Source organism: Rhinopithecus bieti, unplaced genomic scaffold (assembly GCF_001698545.2).
Source record: "Rhinopithecus bieti isolate Rb0 unplaced genomic scaffold, ASM169854v2 scaffold_13857, whole genome shotgun sequence".
In the NCBI taxonomy this organism is placed as follows: Eukaryota; Metazoa; Chordata; class Mammalia; order Primates; family Cercopithecidae; genus Rhinopithecus; species Rhinopithecus bieti.
The window spans coordinates 1,198,913-1,222,854 of NW_016807741.1; the positions used below are offsets into that span (position 1 = coordinate 1,198,913).

The following is a 23,942-nucleotide window of genomic DNA, read 5'->3' on the forward strand; positions in this document are numbered from 1 at the left end:
TCTAGGTGTGTGGCTTGTGACTTTTGCCACCCACAGTGACTCTGACCACTAGAAAATGTGGTACAGTTGGTGTCTTGGAATCTGACCCCATCAATTCAGTACATCGTTAATTGTCTAATGGAGGAGTAAGCTGGAGGGTAGCCCACAGAATATGTCTTCTTAACTCCACCCCAACTTCTCCCAAGCTACTAACAAATATAAAATGTGGATGAATGGCAGAGCAGAGCTGCTGCAGACACACTATGTGCACCAGAAGCCAGGGCGTCTACAGAGGACCCAACTGTGGCCAACTGAGTGACACTTTCAACAGCTCCACATTCACATAGGCATCCTATAGGGGTCAAGTGGTTTCCAAAATGTTGACAGATTTCTGTCATGAGTGCTTGTAATGGGTTTCCAGCATGCCTTGGAGTGAGTAGATGAGATGGAGTTAAATTTACAGGCAAGACACTTATGTCCAATTCATGTGCAGACCACACTTTCCACAGTTGCATACCCCTTTTCTCAACTTAATGAATAGGAGAATTTAAGCTATTCTGATATAATAAAGAAGTAACATGGGATTTTTACTATTTAAAAGTTGCAACAATATAGAAATGCATACTGTAGAAAATAAAAGTCTTCTGTAATGTCTTCCCCTCCTCTGCTGAAAATATCAGTATTAACAATTTGGAATAGGGTCTCCCCCAGTTTTTCCATGCATATACTAAACCATATATGTATGCATATATAGACTATTATATATACTTTTTTCTATTTAAAAGTGGGATTTTAAAAAATGGGGTGCTACAGTTTTGCAAATGGTTTTGACTTAATATCTCTTGCAACAAAGTTTTTTAAAGGGACTATGTATAAATTAACACTGTATAAATAAAAGTGTTCTAAAAGACTTTAGAGATTTCCTTAAAGTAGTGCCTGATGCAAGTATTTGTACTCTGTGGTCATGGCCTCCTCTTTATCACCCGCCTCAACCAGCAATAACCCCCAGCTAATGATGTAACAGGTCATGATTCTGAAGGGTTCTATGTCCAAAGAAACTACCCCCAACCACCCAGGAGTCTCTCATCTATTACCTACATGGGCATCAGTTGTGGACAGATCAAGACAGTGGCCTTGGTGTATAGTTAAAAACAAAACAAAACTGTGTGCACTCAAAACAGGCACATCAGGTACTGAGTTCCTTCTCCGTGCCAGCTGCTGTCCTGAGTGGTATCTATCACTTCATTGAATAGCAATGCATGTATTGTCTTAGTCAATTCAGGATGCTATAACAAAATACCAGAGAGTGGGTAACACAGTCTTATAAGCAACAGAAATTTATTTCTCACAGTTCCAGAGGCTGGGAAGTCCAAGATCAAAGTGCTGGCAGCATTGGTGTCTGGTGAGGGGACCACTTCACCAGAACTGGTGTCTGGTGAGGGTAGAAGGGACAAGACTTCCTAGGATCTCTTTTATGAGGCATTAATCCCATTCATGTGGGCTCCACCCTCGTGAACTAATCACCTCTCAAGGTCCCACCTGCAAATACTCTCACATTAGGGGTTAAGATTTCAACATGTAAATTTTAAGGAGGAAACCAATATTTCATCTATAGCATCTATAGTACCTTTGAGGTAGGTACCATTGCTATTCTTACATAAATGGGGAAAAGCATAGGAAATTTAGTAATCTGCCCAAGGTCAACAGCTGGTAAGTGGCAGAGGAAGACACACAAAGAATATGAAGAATAAGAGATGGAGCAGATTAGGCACCAAGAGCTGCTTGTAATTCTCAGGGCACCTGGCAGTGCCCCCTTGCAGTATCATGAGGCATTCCATGTGCTCACAGCAACCCCATGGATTAGCAGATGAGGAATCAGAGGGGACATAATTGCAAGTGTCAGAGCCAGATTTGAACCCTTAACTTTGGAGCTCATTCTGTTAATTACTGCACCAAGGCAAATCATTATGGGAAGGACAGACTATACTCACAGAGCTCCACAGGCTGTGGAGTGTTTACCTGGAGGGCAGCAGAAGCTAGAAAGAAAGCTTTAGAACGGGTCAGGGAGAGCCAACAGTGAGGCTCGGGAAGCCTCCTTAGATGACTCCAAAATGTCCACCCATAACCACCAGGGTAGAGCCCCTGCCTGATATAATGCTTTCTCACTTAGGATAGGGGTCCTTAGCCAGCAGTGCAAGTCTGGAGATCCTCTCAAATGGGTGACTAAATTAGTCATCATCCCTCTCTCCTTTCATCATCTTGACTCCCACCTCGTCCCTATACCTTCCTTGTGCAGCTATCTGTCTCCCTGCCTATCCCCACTGCCCTCTCCTCTGCCATCAGCTGTCCCTGAAAACATTTTAGAATATAAGAAACTAAAGTGTCACTATCTCACTCAAGGGTTAGGGAAGGCTTGTTTAGGACAATAAAGAAAGCAGTTATAAGACAGTGGGGAAATCAGATTTTTCTTTTGACATAATAATGCTAATTTGGATTCCTCGGTGTGATTTTTGATGGTTGGGATTTACAGGTATTCACAGTCCTTTTGAGATGGCTACAGCTTGATATCATACAACATTGACAGGAAGTATGACAGAGAAGGAATCTCAGGCCGGAATTGCTGCCAGGAAGCCAGAAGGCATCCCTGGACTGCGATCAATATAGAGCCTTCTTTTCTTCACACTGCTCTTGGCTAGAGTCTGTCTTCTTTGAACTTCTATAATATATAGAAACTGCAAGAGAAGACAAGAAAAATGCTTACAGGAGCCCTAGGGGATGAGAGCCCTGAGTTGGCATTAATTGGGCATAAGACTTTAACAAAAACACTATCACTGACAAATTCTTCTGACCCAGAGACACAAGCAACAGAAAGTTGAGTTTAAAGCAGACTGCAGGGGCAAACAACCTCACAAAATCTGAGACTTCGCCCCCAGGGGATGGGTAAATACACTTGTTATCAATCATCCATTTCTAGTGTGTTGGACTAAGTGGGCAGGCCTTTTACGACATGACAATAGGATTGTCAGAGAAAGTGAGAAGTCTCAGGGGCTGCAGGAAAAACCCTCCATGGAGTGATGAGCCTTCTGTTCTTTGGGCAATAGCAACTGGATTGATACATTTGGGGAGTGTATGCATAACCATAGGAGAGGTCTTCCAAAAGTTTGTGGAAAAGTCATATTAGACATGGATTTCAAATTTTTTGCGCCAAAATATACTTGTAATAACTTGTTATAACATGTGTGAACATGATCTAGTTTGAGGCACTAAGACATCAGTTTGAAAGAGCCCCTTTCAGAGCAACCTGAATTCTGCTAAAATTGAAGCAAGAACAAACAGCAAATTTGTGGTGAAGCTTGGGTGGAATGGTGAAATCACTGATACTTTATAAAAAGTTTACAGGGACAATGTCCCAAAGAAATAAGCAGTTTACAACTGGATAACTTACTTTAAGAAAGAACAAGATGATGTTAAAAATTACGCCTGCAGTGGTAGACCATCCACATTAATTTGCAAGGAAAAAAGTAAGCTCGTTCATGCACTAATTGAAGAGGGCTAATTATTTACAGGAGAAACAATAGCTAAACCATAGACATCGCAATTGGTTCAGTGTATACAACTCTGACTGAAAAATTAGAGTTGAGCAATCTTTCCATTCAATGGGTGCCAGAACTATTATACCCAGATCAGCTGCAGACAAGAGCAGAGCTTTCAGTGGAAATTCTAAACAAGTGGAATCAAGATCCTGAAGCACTTCTTTGAAGAATTGAAACAGGAGATAAACCACAGCTTTACCACTACAATCCTGAAGACAAAGCACAATCAAAGCAATGGCTACCAAGAAATGGAGATGGTCCAGTCAAAGAAAAAGTGGACTGGTCAAGAGCCAAGGTCATGGCGACAGTTTTTTGGGATGCTCACACACAAAAAGATGCCACAGGCTGCATCAGTTTTCTTTAGGCAAATTAGAGAAATAACCCAAAATGTTGGCAGGGGAAGGGTGCAGGAGAGACCTACAGCAAATACCAGTGGCAGAATTAGCTTTGAATACATGAAAAAAATGCTCTCCTCTTCCTTTACCCTGCCTCCCCCAACATCTACAATATACACAAATCTACTAAAATTCAAGATGCTCTTTCAAATATTTAGTTTTTTTTTTCAGCAGCAGTCGTTCAGAGCACATGATACTTTATTTTTCTGCATCATGTCATTTCAGGTTTATTTGTCATCACTGAAAAAAAAATTGATTCTGTAACTGCCTGATGGTTTTCTCTTGCAGGATACCCAGGTAGACCTGGTTTATCAAGACAGGGGAATTGCAATAGAAGGTTTAATACATACAGAGCCAGCTAAATGGGAGACTGGAGTTTTATTATTACTCAAATAAGCTGTCCCAAAATTCAGATACTGAAATTTTATACAATAGTTTGGCAGGCAGGGGGCTAGGGAATGGGGAGTGCTGATTGGTTGGGTTGGGGATGAAATCATAGGTAGTCGAAGCTCTCCTCTTGCATGAGCCACTTCTTGGGTGGGGGGCCACAAGACCAGATGAGCCAGTTTACTGGCCTGGGTGGCTCCAGTGGATCCATCAGAATGCAGAATGTTTTGGTGTATTATAAAATACCAACCTTAGGTTTTATAATAGTAATGTTATCTATAGGAGCAAATAGGGACGTTAGTAGTCTTGTGGCCTCTGGCTGCATTACACCTGAGCCATGGTGGGGTTGTTTCAGGGAGGGGCTGTTAGCATCCATGTTTTAAAATTAAACTATAAACTAAATTCCTCCCAAAGTTAGTTCAGCCTACCCCCAGGAACGAACACGGGCAGCCTGGAGATGAAAGGCAAGATGGAGTTGGTTAGGTCAGGTCTCTTTCCTTGTCATAATCTTCTCACTGTGACAATTTTTGCAAAGGTGGTTTCAATTTAAAGGGAAAATTTGGTTTGTTGACTTAAACCCTTTACAGTTCTAATTTGCCAGTGACAGCTAGAATGATTCCACTTTTTGAATACTTGACTTTTGTAAGTACTCACAGCTAGTATACAAATTGTAGATCATTTGAAATAGTCAAAGAGTATTAGGAATTTCTGCTTCCGGCCATGACGGAGTAAAGAAACTGGATTTACCCTTTCATCTTCACTACAAAGCTGGGAAAAACAGACAAAACAATGGTTTTGAGACGTTGAGCAAAAGGCAGTGAAGAACTGCAATTCTAACAATTTGGTAATAAAGGAGGTGAGCCCTTTGATAGCCCTCATTTCCGGCCTGAAGAGTTCATAGGCTGCAGCACAGGGAGAAGGAACTCAGACAGAACCTGGAGGTCTCACTGAGCTAGGGAACAAAAATCCTAGAAATCTAGGATTCTTGGGGCCGAGTGTCAGAGAGAAGAGAACTATACCAAGGGAAACTCCAGATATTTGCAGAAGGGTCTCCTCAAGTCTTCAAATGAAGATTTAGCAGCACTTGCACTGGAGGAAACTAGTGGGAAAGAACCACCAGAGACAAGCAGGCAGAAAAATCCCCAGAGCTCGCACAGAGCCAAAAGCAATTTGCGTGTCCCCAGTGGAAATAATTTCTAAACACATGGAGCATCAAGCAGAATCTTCGGTAGGGTGCTGCTTTAATAGTGGGACCAGATTATAACTAAACTTAAAGACTATTGTGGGCCCATCTAGCAAAGCTTACACAAAAGGCTTGCAAAGGCCACATTTTCCCCAAGGGAAATGTATCCCAGAACAAAATATTTAAAAGAATACAAACGCCTTCAGCCCCCAATAAAGTAACATTCACAATGTCAGATGTAAAACAAAAAGGTTACCAGGTGTGAAAGATGCAGGAAAATATGACTCACTTCCAGAAGAAAATGTACCAAAAAAAAAAAAAAAAAAAAAGCATTAGGAAGATCAAACAATAACCCATAACCTTACCAACTAGAAATGGTTTTCAGTTAAGAATTAGAGTATTACCTTTTAGACTTTAATATGTATTTTTTAATTACTGATATTAAATGAACTATGAATGATCAAACCATTGGTACAACTTGGTGTCCTAGAGATTTATTTCCTCTTTACGTATCTTAAGCACTTTCTCATGTGTATTTCGCTTTTCTGCTTGTAAGAACCAACACTCACTTGGCTTACCTTATGTAATGGGAAGTATATTAGAAGTATGAAAAGGAAATATGATTCTCAGCTAAATGAACCATGGGAGGAAAAAAGACAAATAATTGGACCTCACAGGGAGTGCAGGACCAAGAGTGCAGCCAGGCTCTGAAGGCAAGTTCGCTGGGGCCCCAGGGCCTCTCCAGAGCCTCAGCAGAAGCTGCTAGCTCCCTCTGACGCCCTGCCTTTGGGAGACCTACCCCTCATTATCTCAGTCTTCTTCTCTTCGTACATCTTCTGGCTTTTTCTGTTGTACAGAATGGCTTCTGGCCTGGATCACTCAAATCTGTCCTACGTGCTGATTAGTGTTGCCTATTCTAGAATTTCATATAAATGGAATCATATACCATGTACTTCTTCCACTGAGCATCATGTTTTTGAAATTAATTCAGGGGCCAGCGAAAGTTTTCTTAAAGGATCAGACAGTAAACATATTAGGTTTTGGGGGCCACATAGTCTCTCCCAAGTACTTAGTTTTGCTGGTGTAGCCAGAAAGCAGCCAAACAATAGATAAATTAATGAGTGTTTATCTATTGTTTAGCCATTTTCTGGCTACACCAGCAGAACTAAGTACTTGGGAGAACCAACTACCTGAGTAGGAAAAAAAAAAAAAAAAAAGAGAACCTACTTTACCCTTAAGTCCATTCATACCTTTGCTCATGTCATGGACCGTTATGGAAAGAAAGGTCTGTGGAACATTGGTATCCACATCTTTAGAACTTGTTAGAAATGCAGAATCTGGCTCACGCCTGTAATCCTGAAACTTTGGGAGCTGAGGTGGAAGGATTACTTTAGCCCAGGAATTTGAGACCAGCCTGGGAAACATAGGAGGATCCTATCTCCACAAAAAATAAAAATAAAAAAATTTAGCTGGATGTTGTGGCACATGCCCGTAGTCATAGCTACCCAGGACACTCAGGTGGGAGGATTGCTTAAGTCAGAGAGGTGGAGGCTGCAGTGAGCCATGGTTATATAATTACGCTTCAGCATGGGCAACACAGTGAGGCCCTGTCTTAAAAAAAAAAAAAAAGGCAGAATCTCAGGCTCACCCTAGGCCTCCTCAACCAGATGTGCATTTTAACATGATCTCTGGGTGATTGGCATGCACAGTCATGTTTGTGAAGCATTGCCCAAGGGAGCCTGCTAAGAGACTGAAGGACAAGATAGAATGGGTTACATTGGATCACCTTCTTTTCACAAGTGCAATTTCCACTCCCAGCTGGCCATTTAAAATACAAACAAGATTCTGTAATTTTTTTAAAATCCCAAACTTAATAATATTCTTTTTCAGTAGATGATCTCCATTAATATTTCATAGCCATACAGAATGCTGGGGTTGAAACAAAATTTGGAAACCATCCTGCATTCACCAAAAGGCAGAGTCCCTTCTACAATATTCCTCTGTGGCCTCTAACTGAGCATTTCCAGGAGACACCTCATTGTAACACAAGATCCAACGATAACTCAACCATTTACCACCTGAACCATGGCAACAGGCCATAAATGTCTGCTTCAATCTTTCTGACCATCTTAGAGACAAAATCACCTTTCTGAAATAACACACCAACACAGGAGGTGCTTGAAATACACTGATTTCCCGACCAATTCAGTGTTCTTCCTTCTATATATCTACCTTCCACTCTCTCTGGCATAATCAAATAGATCTGCTAATTATCCTAAGATTTTTGTGATCCTGCCTGCCTGAGTCCAATGCCCTACTTTTAACCTTGTTCCCTATGTCACAACATCACAGTTTCCCTGCCTTGGCTGGGAAGATTCCATTCACTTGCCTCCCCTCACCCCCGAGTATTCACTGATAGCTATAAGCATCCTTTTGTGTTTCTTCTAACTTTTAAGAAACTAGAGTTTACCTTTTTTGTACAGATTCCTAGTTAAAGGGAGAATTTCATTGTAAACAAGAATCTAGTCCTTCAGTTGCTTTTCTTGTCATCTGAGTTGTCTCTTTTTATCTTCCTTTTATGTAGGAAAGGCTTCTGTGTGCACTGTCACCCGAAGTTTACTGGAGAGTCACTCATCCAAAAACATGTGTCTACCATACTTAAAAGTGTTATCGCTAGGATCTTATTAGAACTCCCCTGGAGACAGGGACACTTTAATTAAATATTGCAAACATCTATGGAGCCTTACCATACTCACACTATTTTGCGAGGTGCTGGTACGAATACAGAAATGGATATGATAAAGGCAACGTTCCAATGTGTGCACTGTGGTGGAGAAAATAAATAAAATCTTTGCCTTGTTGAAGGCATACCATTATTTAAAGAGATACCATTTTCCCCAGAACTAGTTACCTGTTTAAGTTTGGGTCCCACACAAAAACCGATAGATAGCAGATCTATCTTCTGGTATCTAATATCTATCTATCATCTCTATCTATCTGTCTATCTATATCTATCTATCGGGTCCCACACAAAAACCGATAAATAGATAGCAGACCTATCTTCTGGTATCTAATATCTATCTATCTATCTGGTATCTAATATCTATCTATCTATCTATCTATCTATCTATCTATCTATCTAGTCCCACACAAAAACCGATAGATAGCAGACCTATCTTCTGGTATCTAATTATCTATCTATCTATCTAGTATCTAACATCTATCTATCTATCTGGTATCTAATATCTACCTATATATCTATCTATTATCCATCCATCCATCCATCCATCCATCCATCCATCCATCCATCATCCATCTGTTTATTTCAGAAAGCAGAGGTAGGGTATGAAGAAGAGATGGGACAATACAGCACAAAGTCCTCCCCTCCAGCCAAGTTTTTCAAACTCCTTGTCCATACAGCATTGATGACCCTAACTTCAGCTCTTTACACATTTCTTTTCCCCGTGAGGCTGAGCTGCTTCAGGGCAGGTCACGTCTTTCCACTACCCTCCTTGCCCGTACCTACGGCTTCCGGGTGGAGACCCTACAGGTAACCCACGTGAGCGCGTGCTCCGCGGCAGACACGCCCAGGCGGGCTTTACTCACATCCAATCACTTAGTACGCACACTCCCTCCAGCCAATGAGCGAATACGTACTCCTTTCTCCACCTCCCGCCGGGCGGCCACCGCCCCCTCAGCCCCTGGTTGTCCCGTCACCGCCCCAGGTTGCCCCGCCCTGCTCCGCCCTATCACCGCCGCGTGCTCGAGGAGCGAGTCGCGCGCCACTGACGTCACCAGCACGCGCCCCGTCCGCAGCAGTCAGCCTGCGAGGGAGTTACGCTCGTCCGGATTCTCCTGGAGTCTCCTGCCCGCCCAGTGGCCGCAGTCACCCAGGTCCAGAGGCCGCGGTATCACAGGCTCTCCGACATGTCTATGCTGGCTGAGCGTGAGTGTCGGAAGCAGAGCCCCGACCCGGGCGCGTCGGTGAAGGTGCCGGGTGACCCGCACGGCAGTCCCGAGTGACTGGGAGCGTGGGTTCCAGGCGCGCCTGGCGCATGGGGTCGGGGGACCGGGGAGCCGAGCCTGGCTCTGCTTGTCCTGCTCGCGGCAGAGCTCCCCGAAAGTTGGCCGCGGGTCTGGTAGTGAGAAAGACCGCGAGTGTCTCCCGGAGACGCCTTCGTCACAGTCACCCTGGGGCGCGCGCGAAGTGGGTCAGAACACCGGGTCCCGGGACTGGCCCCGCCGCCGCCCTTTGTGGGGACCCGGACTGGTTGCTTCACTGCCCCCGGACCTCAGCTTCCGCAGGTTAAAAAGAGAAGGTTGAGCAGAAGGATCACTTCAAACTGTAATCACATTGACCGAGAAAAAGAAAAGCAAAGGAGTTAGAAGTCTCAAATATGGGACGTCAGCCACTTAGCGGGGGAGTGCAGGCCTAATGCGTAATTCTAAATGAGGTCGGCGTTTTTGATCTTGTTGGCCGCAGCGCCCGGTCCTGCCTGTTCACCTTTGACGTTTACCTTCACTTTGTGGAGCCGGTGAAAGCCCTGTCTCTGGAGAGGCTGCTGCACCTCTGAATTGTGCCTGCAGCTGAGGTCGCTTGCCACCAGATGGCAGTCGTGCTTTGATCTTGAAAAGCGGGTCCTTCTTGTGAGTTGTATCGGGAGCAATGAACAGAAACAGCTTATTTAACAGATCAACCAGACCAGCACAGGGATTTTGTGAAATAAATGCTGTTAGCACTCTTTTTTTTTCTAAGAGGACGGAGGACTAGGAGCACAAAACAAAATGGGTCAGTCACCATCCCGGTTTTACAGGGGCAGAAATTGACGTTCAAAGGAAAATAATTTGCCCCTAGTCATTGAGCTAGAAAATGGCAAAATTGATCCAGTTATCTCTGTATCTTTATATTCTTGCCAGTAAGACCAGCGGAGACCCATAGAAATGAGTATGTTTTAGACTGAACCCGTGGGTTCTATTTTTTCACCGGTAAAAAATGAGGAGTCAGGATTAGAGCCTAGATAGCTAAGATCTCTTCTGGTTTTCGTATTTGATGTTTGCTCAATTCGGCATGCACTTGGCGACTCTGGCCCTAATTCTGCTGTTCATTTATGTCTGTTCCTTTGATTGGTGTTTGTGAGGCCACTAAAATCTTCTCTTACTATCTTTATCTCCAGGTGGCCTTAAATCAATGCGATGGTGAACATGAACATAGTTGGAAAAATCTGAAGTAGAGAGGTGTAAAATGCTATTTGTAGACATCCATAATTCAGATTGCATGATTTCAAGAGAGTGTTTTCAGTTCTCCTTTCCCAACGTTATTCCAAATTGTCAAATCCTTGTCATAATATGTAACGTTCTGTGTTTTTTTTTTTCTTCATAATTTGCCAAATGGGTATAGCATCTTCTGTAATTAGATATTTAGAATTGGTGTTGTTAAGAAGAAAAACCTTAGACAAATTAAACAGTTTGATTGAGCAAAAAATGATTCAAGAACTAGGCAACCTTCAGAACTAGAACAGGTTATAAGAACTCCAAGCCTATGCTGTCAGGCAGTATTTATGGACAGTAAATGGAAGTGAGGTACAGAGACAACTTGGTTAGGGTTACTGCTCTGATTTGCCTTATTTGAATCAGCTGGCTGCTTGTGATTGCTGCTCAGCTGCTGTAAAGGATTGAGACTCAGTTATATGTTAAAAGAGTATACTCCTACGATAGGCTTTCGCTTCGCTTAAATTCTAACATAGGTTGTAGTTCCTTATGAAAGGACTGAAGTCCGGAGGCCTCCTCAGGCCAAATTTAATTTAGTGTAACAATTCGCTCCTTCTGATCAACCTCTGAATTTTGAGAGATTGTTTAAAACTTCTGCTCCTGGCTCTTGGGACTCAACACGCCCTTTAGAGTAAGTGGGATCCTAGCATAAGTCATGTGGTATTGAGCTGTTGTGTGGATGGTTTTTATTGGATTTGCCCAAAAGTATCCTGACAGATCCATTTACAGTTAGATCTCCACATAGGAGTACCTGCTAGAGGATGGTTAAATACATCCCAGATAGTGATTCTGCAGATTCAGGGCATTCTACCTGAAGTCCAGCGCCATGCTGTAAACGCTGCTATTCCAGATCGTGTCAAGGGTCCTCAAGATCATCCCGAGATTCAGCGATGTGTTGGGGGATTCAGTCACAGGACTCAGCATGTAGTCGCACTCACTGCTAAGATTATTACAGCAAAAGGATGCAGAACAAAGCCGACAGAAGGAAAAGATGCATGGGACAAAGTCCAGAGTAAGGCAGGCATCAAGCTTCCAGAGCCCTCCCCCAGGGAGTCACACATGACACGCTTAATTCCTCCAGTAGTGAGTTCTGACAGCAAATGTGGAATGTTGCCCACCAGGGAAGCTAGTGAGAGACTCAGTGCCAGGGATTTCCTGGGGGCTGGTCACATAGACACCCTCTACCTGGCACATACCAAAATTCCAGGCTCCCAGAAGGAAAGCAGGCATTCAGCATAAACCATATCATTTGTATAAACAGGAACAATGAGCCACTCTTACCAGTTCTGCGAATGGTGGGAACCCTTGGGTTCCCTGTTATAAACAGGCCTTTCAAAGGATAGCAGTCAGGCCTGCTGTGTTAGTGAACAAAGCTGAGATCTGAGCACAGAACAGACTGTGGCATGAGAATGACAAAGGACTTGTAAAAGGTGAGCCAATTGGAAGAGCTCAGAGGCAGTGTTTTCCTTACCATGATTCTCCACACCTGGAAACTTGCGTGGCATTAGAGCCAGGAAATGTTCCAGGGAAGCAAGGTTCTGGTCAAGTAAGTCTGGGAAGCATGGTAGGCCTGCTCTGGCCTCCCCTAAGAGGATCTGCACATTTGCATAGTAAAGTTTCCAGGAGATTCTTCAGTATTTTGTTTAACCCAGTGTTACTCATTTTCAATGGGAAACTGGCCCCCCCCCCTCCCTTTTAACATCCTTATTTGGAAACACTGGTGTGATCCCATTGATTGAAGCTAACTGCCATTTCCCGGGGGGAGAGGAACTGACCTCGAAGAGCTAATTTCTCGTGTAGGCATTATCGTTTGTTTTATATAAGTATGTAACATGAAGCGTGTGCAGTTCTTATTGCAGAGTGTGAGCTTATTCTCAAAACTGTCTCCTTCATACGAACCCTAGTCAAAGAACCCTGGCAAGCACTGCGTAGACACATGAACTCTGACACCCTGATGCCAGCTTGCATATAGAATACTGGCTAACAGGCTTCTCTCTGGTGTGTTGTTCATTAGCAGACGCAGTGTTATGCTGAGTATTTGCCAAGATAAGTGAAGTGGTAACTTAGATGGAACATTTTTGGGTCACCTTTTTTTTTTCTGCAAAACACTACAAATTCGAGCCCAGCTTGTTTTGCTTTGTTAGGTGGCCTTTTTTCTGCCTGTGTATTTGTAAGGGGTTTCCTATTTTTGCTGGAGGGTGCATAGTTATGGGCCTCTATTGATTTTATGTGTGGCACAGTGAGCCCCTTTGCCAGGGGGTTGTGTTATTTTTTAATTATGTGATGAGATGGGCAAGGTAGGAGGGGTTGTGTTGATGGTGAGACAATGTGCTTATATTGATGTGGCAGATAAATGGTAATGACACCTCCAAATTTCTCATTTGGCCACAGTCTACTTTTGGGTTTCATATTCTTGTTCTTTGAACCTTTGGAGTTCTTTATTTTTGCCATAATTTTCCTTAAAACTACAGTGATAAACTTGAGTTCATAATGATCAGTAATTTATATGCATTAACAAAAGTTGCTTTGATGAGATTCAAAGCAGCTCTCTTAATTCGGTTATACTCCGTCCTTCCTTTTTCCTCTGCCTCTTCTTTCCTCCTTTCTTCCCTCTTCCCATTCTTCATGTTTACTCATTTATTCCATTCACATATTTATTGAGTGCCTGCTGTGGGCACAGTGATTTTTTTATTTCTTACAATGAAGCCTCAGAAAAAAGACATGAATATGAGCCCAAAGGACATGATGGTCTAATGGGAAACCCGAAAGGTGGATGTAAATAGCTCTAATACAGTGGATGTTAAGAAACAGGTAAGTGATTCTAGAAGTTCAAAGGGGAGTCAGAGGGCTTCAGGGCATCTCTGTGAGAGGGATGGAGTTGTTATTTTCTGTAGGTCACATGTGTGGCGGGTACAGTTACCTCTCCCCAAGAGTGTAATGACTATTCTGTGTTGTGGGTTAAGAACATAAGCTTTGAAGTCAGTAGGACCAAGGTTGGTTTAAAGGGTCTGGGTTTTGCTTGGGGATGTTGGGCAGATTTCTTTCTCTAAGCCTCAGATTTTCATATCTGCCAGCGACGATGGTACTATCCACCCTCGTTGGGTTACTGTGAATCTTTATTATGTACAGCGTTTGGAGCAAGTCTAAGGTTGAACAATTGGCATTTATTATTTTAAGTGCATCCTTGGTATTGCATATTATTTTCTATGTAGTAACGCATGGCAGTGGAAGCTGTAACTGCTGCCGCTCCCACTGCTGATGGTGATGAGGACGCTGGTGTCCACAGGTGCTTTCAGTTGTGCTGATGGTGGAGTATGGAAGGCGCAGCTCCAGTATATTGAGTATTTGCTTTGCCACATTATGAGGGAATATTTCAATTTTGATCTTAAGAGGTCAACTTATATGTCTAGAATGTACATTTATTAGGAAAACCAGGATAAATGATCCAGTCTGTTAACATTCTATTGAGGGTTGAATTAATTTCTGTATTGTAATGTATGTCATATTTTACAAACATACGTAAAATACACAAAGTTATGCATGTGTATGTTTGTGTGGTATTTTCCAGGTCTGAAAGGTAGTGCATTGCTGATGAGATGCTTTTTCATTTCTAGGTCGGCGGAAGCAGAAGTGGGCTGTGGATCCTCAGAACACTGCCTGGAGTAATGACGATTCCAAGTTTGGCCAGAGGATGCTAGAGAAGATGGGGTGGTCTAAAGGAAAGGTATTTTGGAGAAAAGCAGAAAAAATCTGAGCTATGAAAAGAGATTAGAAATTAGGGGAAAACTTCCTTCTTAGGAGACTGGAAGAAACTTATGCTTTGGATCAGTAAGTGATTTGATCCAAAATCAAAAATTGTTGTGACCTTATGATGATAAGTTAGGATTGAACATAAGTGTCAACTGTCTATCATTTAAGCTGCCATGCTTAGCATCTTTTGTAGATTGTGCAACTAGGGCTACATGCTTTTTTCCCTTTCCATTTGTTTGTGACTCCAGTAGAGCTGCTGATATCTCTATACTTCAATGGTTCTTGTTGAGGTTGTTAGTGATCTTTAAGTGCCAATCCAGTGGGGCCTTGTTTTGTTCTCATATTATTTCAGTCCTCAGTGGTGCTGGATGTAATTGACTCCTCTCCTTGAAATACTTCTGTCTCGGCCTCCAGAGTGCTGTTGTCTCTTCTGTTCTTCCTTTTAACCTCACTTGCCACTCCTAAATTCATTGCTGTCTGTTCTTTCTGTAGACTTTTGATTATTAGAGCTCCTTGAGGCTCAACCTCAGGCCCTTTTTTGCACTCTGCTCCGGTGATCTCGTTCATTCCCTTGCAACACTTTGGATTAGCTAAAGTCTGGGAACTGTCATTTTTCTGTATCTAGTCCAGTTCTGTCCTCTGAGCTCTAGATTTGTGAATTCAGTAGCCTACTTGATATTTCCACTTGGGTAAGCATCTCAAGGGTGTCATTTCTATTATAAAACTCTTGATTCCCCCAAATATATTTTTCCCACGTTTTCCCCATTTTTCATACGTGGTACCATCTGCCACTTACACAAGCCAGAAACCTGAGAGTCACGCTTGGTGCCTCCACCCTCTCACCTCCTGCACCCCCAGTCATCAGTTCTTCTCCATGTAGGGCAGTGTTCTGCTTCAGCCACTGCCATCAGTTGCACTCATTGACTCGTTAGACTCTCAGCTGCCTCCCTTCCTCCCTCCTTTTTCTCTTCTGGCCCATTTGCTATACAGCAGCCAAAATGATCTTTTAAAATATGGAAATTAGATCATGTCATTCTTAAAAGACTAGTGGTTTTCCATTGTATTTAAAATAAAATCCAAATTCCTCCCATAGGTTATGTGAGATCTAGCCCCTCGTCATCCTATTTCCTTCATTCCTTCGTTTGCGGAAGCCACCCGGGTGCCTCTGAGGTTTCCCAGTACACTGAGTGTTTCCCACCCAGGGTCTTTGCACTTGATCTTCCCTTACCTGGAAAATCTTACAGATAAGTGCTGATTGATACAGAGGACTTAGAGTCCTCCCCCGTGTTGTTTTGTGAAAGTATTTAATGGAGAGAATCATCAGTTCAGAACACCTGCCATGGGCATCTGTGAGTTTTGTTGCAGTGCTCTGCTTCTGAGTGTCAGTGAGAGGCATGTTCTAACTCTCTTTGTGTTTAATCTCCACAGGGTTTAGGGGCTCAGGAGCAAGGAGCTACAGATCATATTAAAGTTCAAGTGAAAAATAACCACCTGGGACTCGGAGCTACCATCAATCATGAAGTGAGCAGCAGTGTGCCTCCTGCGTGTCTTTGCATAATTGACTTTAGTCTTATAAATCTACAAATTTTAGTCCAGTCAGTTGATTGATTCATCTGTTTCTGACTGTTGGTGCAGCATTTCATTTTATTCACATTTCCTCTTGAACACTGACACTTTGAATGAGTGGCACTGTAACTCGAAGTCCGTGGCCTACCGTGCTTTTCATTTTTAGTATCATTGTTCCCTTTTGCAAAGTATCTAAACTGGAAGTTTTCTTCCTCAGTTTTTGCAGCCAACAGAATCTGGTAGGAAATCTGGGGAATTACTTTAGGTAAATTGAATTACTTTGGTTAGTTCAGTATCTCTGAGTAGTGGATTGGCGGAGCTAAAATTTTTAGCCACTAGAGAAAGAGTTTATATAAGGTTGATTTCAAATGTAGTTGTTGAGGGAGAGATAACACAGATATACTTATTTTCTTAGAAGAAGCATTGCCCAGTAAACCTATTCCGTATTGCTTTACCTTAAGTATTCTTAAAAATGTGTAAGAATGTGATTAGGCAGATTCCTACATTGAAACCCTGCTTCCCACTGGTTTGGGAGATCTTCATTCTCTTATAAAATAATGAACTTATTAGGTAACCACCTTACAAATGGATGCTCATTGATTCAGGGGACTTGAGGTCCTTCGTCCTCCCCTTCCTCAAGAGTTTTGTAAAATTGGAGTTGATGCAAGTAATTAGAATATTTTAATTTCTACTGAGCAAAGAAGAGCATTTCTGTGTCTCTCATGGTTCTTGTCCTTTGAACGATGGAATTTCCCCTAGTGAGAAAAAAACAGTAATTTCATTGTGTTTTACTTCAACATTTAGCACACAGGTTGCCTGTTGATTCTTTACTATAGATTGACTTGATTGATAGTCATTCACTTTTGAAATCAGGCCTTAAGCTTCCAGGAAGCCGCTTTTTAATACTGACCTGGATAAAGAGCATTTTAACTTTATATTATTTCTTGAATCCACTTAAATTTATCAAATAACATTTTGGTAAAACATTTAAAATTTCTTAACCACTGGATTTCCTTGATTCTAAAATATATCATCCCAGTCAGTGTAAGTAAACTACAGGCTTACCTCTCATTCATTTCTTTGATATTTTCAGGACAACTGGATTGCCCATCAGGATGATTTTAACCAGCTTCTGGCTGAACTGAACACTTGCCATGGGCAGGAAACCGCAGGTAGGGAAATTGGATGACATAAGCTGTCAGTGAAAATATGTTTATCTACTTTTTGTTTTTTGCTTTTATTATTTTTAATGGATACAATTCTATATATTTATTGAGTACAGTGTGGTACATCAATACCTGTGGACAATTTGTAATGTACACATGTGTTGTGTTCATCAGCACAATTAGCATACACATCACCTCAGACATTTATTATTTCTTTGTGTTGGGATCATTTGAAATCTATTCTTCTAGCTATTTGAAAATATACAATAAAATATTATTTACTATAGTCACCCTACAGTGCTATATATAGAACACTAGAGCTTTTTCCTCTTATCTAGTGGGACTTTTATATCCATTAGCCAATCTTTAGCTATTCCCACCTAGCTATTCTCCTTACCTAGCTCTAATAACCACTATTCTGCTATCTACTTTAATGAGCTCAACTCTTTTAGCTTTTCCATGTGAATGAGAATGTGCGATATTTATCTTTGCCTGGCTTATTTCACTTGGTGTCCTCCAAGCTCACCCATGTTGCCTCAAATGGAAAACGCTCATTCTTTCGTAAGGGTAAATAGTATTCCATGGTGTGTATGCACCACATGTTGTTTCCCCGTTCTTGTGTTGGTGGACACTTATTTTTTTTTTTTTTTTTTTTTTTTTTGAGACGGAGTCTTGCTCTGTCACCCAGGCTGGAGTGCTGTGGCCGGATCTCAGCTCACTGCAAGCTCCGCCTCCCGGGTTCACGCCATTCTCCTGTCTCAGCCTCCCGGGTAGCTGGGACTACAGGCGCCGCCACGTCGCCCGGCTAGTTTTTTGTAGTTTTAGTAGAGACGGGGTTTCACCGTGTTAGCCAGGATGGTCTCGATCTCCTGACCTCGTGATCCGCCCGTCTCGGCCTCCCAAAGTGCTGGGATTACAGGCTTGAGCCACCGCGCCCGGCCGGTGGACACTTATTTTTATTCCATATCTTGGCTGTTGTGAATAGTGCTACACTGAACGTGGGTTTGCCAGCACCTCTGCAACATGCTGATTTCCTTTCCTTTGGGTAATGCCCAGGAGTGGATTGTTGGATCATATAGTAGTTCTATTTTTAACTTTTTGAGGAGCTGCCATACTGTTTTCTATAGTGACTACATCAAAAGTGCATAAGATTTCCAATTTCTCCATATCCTTGCCAATACTTATCTTTCATATTTTTGATAGTAGCCATCCTGATGGGTGTGAGATGATGTCTCGCTGTGATTTGGATTTCCATTTCCCTAATGACCGATATTAAGCATCTTTTCATCTGCTTATTGGCCATTTTTATATCTTCTTTGAAGAAATGTCTATTTAAGTACTTTGCCCATTTTTAATTGGATTTTGTTGTTGTAATCTGCAAGCATTTTTTTTTTTTTTTTTTTTTTTTTTTTTTTTTTTTTTTTTTGAGACGGAGTCTGCTCTGCCGCCCAGGCTGGAAGTGCAGTGGCCGGCTCTCAGCTCACTGCAGCTCCGCCTCCCGGGTTACGCCATTCTCTGTCTCAGACTCCCGAGTAGCTGGGACTTACAGGCGCCCGCCTCGTCGCCCGCTGTTTTTGTATTTTAGTAGAGACGGTGGTTTCACCGTATTAGCCAGGATGGTCTCGATTCCTGCCTCATGATCCGCCGTCTCGGCCTCCCAAAGTGCTGGGATTACAGGCTTGAGCCACCGCGCCCGGCCTGCAAGCATTTTTATAAACATTCTAGTTTATAAACAATCTATTTCTTGTGTATCATGTGTGAATAATCAAAAGATATGTGATAGATTGAAAGAGAATTTTGTGGAGTGAAATAATGAATTAGACTTGAGTTCAGCAAATATTTATTGAACTGTGTGCTCGGTACCAGTTTAGGTGTGAGGATCTGCAGGGGTATCAGGCACAGTCCTGCTTGGATGTACCTAGCAGAATATGCTGGTAATTACCTGGTAAAAATCACAGCACACATCTAAGCATAGAAGGTTTATTGCAGTGCTGTGTGCAGAAGTGAGCCCAAAAGCATGAAGGGAAAGGTGCTTTGTTGGTACTTTTTCTAACCAGATTGAACTTTTTGTTGGAACGCATAACTTGGACAGTTTTCCTTAGCCATAGGATCATGACTTTGAAATATCCTAACAGTTCTGTGTGTGGTCCTAATATGAAGGACAATAATTTATTAGCAGAAGAAAAAGATAAGGAAAATGTTTCCTGAAAATACTGAGTGACTCATATTAGGAAATGCGGGATCTATGAAGTAGTCAAGTTCAAGGACGCTATTCCTTACTAATTATACACAGAAAACATCTTGATATTTATGATCACACTTGAACTCAGTAGAAATACAGATAAGAATGTAAGCTTGGCTGGGCACGGTGTAATCCCAGCACTTTGAGGGGCTGAGGCAGGCAGATCACCTGAGGTCAGGAGTTCGAGACCAGCGTGACCAACATGGAGAAACCCCGTCTCTACTAAAAATACAAAATTAGCCGGGTGTGGTGGTGCATGCCTGTAGTCCCAGCTGCTTGGAGGCTGAGGCAGGAGAATTGCTTGAACCCGGGAGGCAGAGGTTGCGGTGAGGCGAGATCGCACCGTTGCACTCCAGCCTGGGCAACGAGAGTGAAACTCCATCTTAAAAAAAAAAAAAAAAGAATGTAAGCATGACCATATAAGACTTGGAGATTAAATAGGATGTAGTGGTTTAGAGACCAACACCAGAGTCAGACTGCCTGGATTTTAATCCTGGTCTGACTCTTCATTTGCGTGACCTTGGGTAAACTGCTGAACATGGCTGTACTTCGATTTCCTCTTTGGTCAAATGGAAGCAGTAGTATCATCGTTGGAAGGTTGTTGTGAGGACTAAATGTGTTATAACATCTGAGGAAAGCAAGGAGAGATACTCAGCACTGTAAGCCTCCTGATAGTGTGGCTGGTAAGTCTAGAGCCATAAACCACGATTAAGGCTAGAAAATTTACTTTACTCTGAAGGATTTCGATAAGGAATCTAGGGTTTTATTTTCTCTCTCTCTTTTTTTTTTTTTTTTTTTTGTTTTTTTCTTTGAGATGGAGTCTCGCTTTGTGGCTCAGGCTGGAGTGCAGTGGCACAATCTTGGCTCACTGCAACCTCCGCCTCCCAGGTTCAGGCGATTCTCCTGATTCTCCTGCCTCAGCCTCCTGAGTAACTGGGATTACAGGCATATGCCACCACTCCTGGCTAATTTTTGTATTTTTAGTAGAGACGGGGGTTTCACCATGTTGGTCAGGCTGGTCTCAAACTCCTGACCTCGTGATCCACCCACCTCGGCCTCTCAAGGTGCTGAGATTACAGGTGTGAGCCACTGTACCTGCCCTCATGATTAGTAGTTTACAGTTAGTAAAATTAGCAGATCTGTTAAAAATTTTAATGAATGCTTATTAAACACATCTCTTTAGCAGTGTATCTCCTGACGAGCTGGGTTGGCGTAGGGGTGTGGGGGCTAGGCAAGCTGCTTTGATTGCTGCTTTGACACCAGTATTTTCGCTTGTCCCTCACTGATCCCAGTAAGAGGAAAGTTGTGCCTTTCCTTTGTAAAGTGGGAGGGGGCACCTGGGAAAGGACGGCGAGATTGGCGCATAACTCAGACTCCGAGCGGTTTCAGGCACGAGTGCACGTGAACAAATAGATAGAAAGTGATTCCTCAAGGCCTGGCAGTGCTCACGCATCCTTCTTGATACCTGCATACTGAGAAGGTAGAGACGCTCCCCAGGTCATTCTTCTGTCCTCTCAAGGCTGAGAGCTGCTCTGTGAGGGCACAGTGTGGTGGTTCAGGATGTGGCCTCTCAGTCATGTCTTTCTGGGCATCGGTCCCATCGCGGTGGTTTCCTGGGTGTGCGTTATCAGTGTCGTCCTCTGTGGTGAATTCAGGCATCACAGCAGCTCTCTTATGGAGTGGCTGTGGGAAGGAAATCCAAGAATTCATGGAAAGCCTCCAGTCCAGCGCCTAGTCCCTCATACACTTGCAGTTGGTAGGAGCCACTTTAAGCTGATAACTTCCTCTGTGATCTGTGATTGGAACATCAGCATTGAAAATGTTATGTGCCATATGAAGTACAAAAGGGAAGAATTTACTGGTAGGATGTCTTTGCAAAAAAAATCCAAGGTGTCCCTGGGAAGTGGCTGCAGAAGAGAATATTTCAGCTTGTGGAAATAATGAACCCTTGCTGGGCTTTGCCTCAAGTTTGGAACATCTGCCTTCACGTTCTTCCGAGCCTGCTGTATAGTTCCCATTTCACCTTTGAAATAAGTCACTCCTGGGAGGGACTTCAGTGCAGTCACATGCTGTTGAATGGACACGTGCTTGTTTCGCTCCAGTATTAGGGTGAGAGTTTCTTTTTTTCCAGCTTCTCTTATATCCTCTGAAGATGGTTGGTTTGTTGGATTTTTTTTCTTTTTCTTTTTTTTTTTTTTTTTGAGACGGAGTCTCGCTCTGTCACCCAGGCTGTAGTGCAGTGGTGCGATCTCGGCTCACTGCACCCTCTGCCTCCTGGGTTCATACCATTCTCCTGCCTCAGCCTCCTGAGTAGCTGGGACTACGGACACCCGCCACCACGTCCAGCTAATTTTTTGTATTTTTAGTAGAGACAGGGTTTCACTGTGTTAGCCAGGATGGTCTCAATCTCCTGACCTCATGATCCGCCTGCCTCGGCCTCCCAAAGTGCTGGGGTTACAGGCGTAAGCCACCGCGCCCGGCCGCTTTTTTTTCCAGTTTCTCTAACCTCATAGCTGAATGTTCTTAAAACTATAGGAAAATTTAGTCTCTCTTCTACCTGTGATCTGTTTCTGTGGCACTCTTCTATCTGAACTTGACAAGCAGATACAGGTAAGAGAATGCAGGTGGCTAGCTAATTTATAATTGACTCTAACCCCAGATCAGCCTGCTCTGATAGTTCAGGCAAGGGACTACTTTCTGGCTCACATTTTCCTTTCTGTCAAAGGAGTTCCCATCGGATGTCTTCCTCAGTGGTGTGTTCCTGCTCCTTTTGCCTTGCCAGTGGTCCTCCCCGAAACCCTGAGGAGGTGGCTCGGAGCCAGTGCTGCTCCGTCACATGTCACCTAATCGTCATTTCTGATCTGTATTTAGATGATCATTTAACCTGTCTTACCTCTATTCACTTTTTTAAATAACTTTTTCTTTTGAAATAATTACAAGCTCGTAGGAATTCGCAAAATGATACAAAGAGTCCTGAACGTCTTTCCCCTGTTCTCTCAGGGTGGAGAGACATTATATTACTGTGGCTTTTCGAAACCAGGAAGTTGACACTTGATGTTACTGTTAACTGCACCACAAACCTTATCCAGTTTTCATAATTCTTTTTGGCCTCCATTCATTTGCACATGGGTGTATGGTTCTGTGCAATTTTATCACAAGTGTAGATTCATGCAGCACCCACGACGGTGAAGATACAGGATTGGCCACCACGGCACAGCAACCTCATGCTTCATCTTTGTATTTGTACTCACTGTACCTTTATCCTTGTCCCCGAGAAACCATTCATCTGTCCTCTCTCTATATAGTTTTGTCATGTCGAGAATGTTCGGTAGATGGAGTCATATGAGGTGTTTTTCTAGATGGACCTCTTTGACTAAGCACAACACCCTGGAGTTCGTCCTGGCCGTTGCAGTGGCAGCGGCCGCCCCTCTTCACTGTGGAGTGGTATTCCACTGCAAGGATGGCCCAGGGGTTGCTCAGCTGTTCATGCATATTCACACGTTGAAGGACTTGGGGGTGATTTCGGTATTTTGCTGATGAATAAGGCTAATATGAACATTTGTGTCTAGGTTTTTGTGTGAACACAAGTTTTCATTTCTTCCTCAAGGATTTTCTAAATTTCTGGAGGGCAGCTTGGCCTGATCCGTAGTATGCAAATTAAGGAAATATTTCTAATCATTTGACCGGTAGAAAGAAAACAGAGATCCAGCAGAAGGGTGCTATTGTAGAGCAAATAAATGAAAGAGTTCAATCATAAATGATATGGTTCCTAAAATTTTCTTTAAAGACTATCCACTGTTAGGAGAATAAATGAGATTGGATTACAAAGACTTTAATGTATTTTTTTTCATCTTTTTTTTAAGATTCCTCAGACAAGAAGGAAAAGAAATCTTTTAGCCTTGAGGAAAAGTCCAAAATCTCCAAAAACCGTGTTCACTATATGAAATTCACAAAAGGTAAGATTAAGCATTTCTTTACTTGTTGTTGAAATCTGTGTATTTGTCCTGAGTGGTTTGAAGCATTTTAGCTCTTGGTCAACAGTGACTTCATGCTTTATGGACAGCCTGACTGAATTGCTCTGAAACGGTGCTGGAGTCTTCGCATTGACTGTGGTGTGCCTGAGGATCTTGTTAGAATTCAGATCTGAGAGATCTGAGATGGGATCCAGGTTAGGCTTTAGACTGGGAACAAGTCCTGTGGCTGAGCTAAAAAATGGAATCAGCTTATATTTAGAGGAAAAAGGGACTTTATGTAGCTAGGTCAGAAAATAATTTTTATTTCTTGCCCAACATTTTTAGCTGCATTTGTTTTTTCACAGCTGAGTGTTGGTGTTAGATAGCTCTTAATACGCCACGTTAGAGAATTATGCTCTATGTTGAGACCTCCAGTGTGATAAAGCACACTCCCTGGTTG

The 23,942-nt window shown here is 42.7% G+C and overlaps 1 protein-coding gene and 1 long non-coding RNA gene across 5 annotated transcripts in view; one reads left to right on the plus strand and one right to left on the minus strand.

Moving 5' to 3' along the window:
- Positions 1 to 2,422: 2,422 nt before the first annotated feature.
- Positions 2,423 to 9,420, minus strand: LOC108536695 (uncharacterized). Of its 2 annotated transcripts, XR_001887587.1 has the most exons (4): positions 9,328 to 9,420; positions 8,294 to 8,361; positions 5,009 to 5,122; positions 2,423 to 2,711 (listed from the first exon to the last, which is right to left on the minus strand). It is a non-coding gene; the product is annotated as an uncharacterized LOC108536695 (long non-coding RNA). The 2 variants fall into 2 exon arrangements; XR_001887588.1 differs by lacking the exon at positions 5,009 to 5,122.
- PINX1 (PIN2 (TERF1) interacting telomerase inhibitor 1) overlaps positions 9,328 to 23,942 on the plus strand; it is a 75,929-nt gene continuing 61,314 nt past the window's right edge. Inside the window, exons 1-5 of one of the 3 annotated variants that reach the window (XM_017883688.1) lie at positions 9,328 to 9,483; positions 14,420 to 14,529; positions 15,984 to 16,076; positions 17,215 to 17,293; positions 23,393 to 23,485. In XM_017883688.1, coding sequence (XP_017739177.1) covers positions 9,465 to 9,483; positions 14,420 to 14,529; positions 15,984 to 16,076; positions 17,215 to 17,293; positions 23,393 to 23,485 — 394 coding nt within the window. In that variant the 5' untranslated portion in view covers positions 9,328 to 9,464. Of the gene's footprint in view, positions 9,484 to 9,763; positions 10,327 to 10,356; positions 11,437 to 14,419; positions 14,530 to 15,983; positions 16,077 to 17,214; positions 17,294 to 23,392; positions 23,486 to 23,942 lie in introns of those variants that run through there. The other 2 variants (XM_017883689.1, XM_017883690.1) reach the window with 2 other exon arrangements.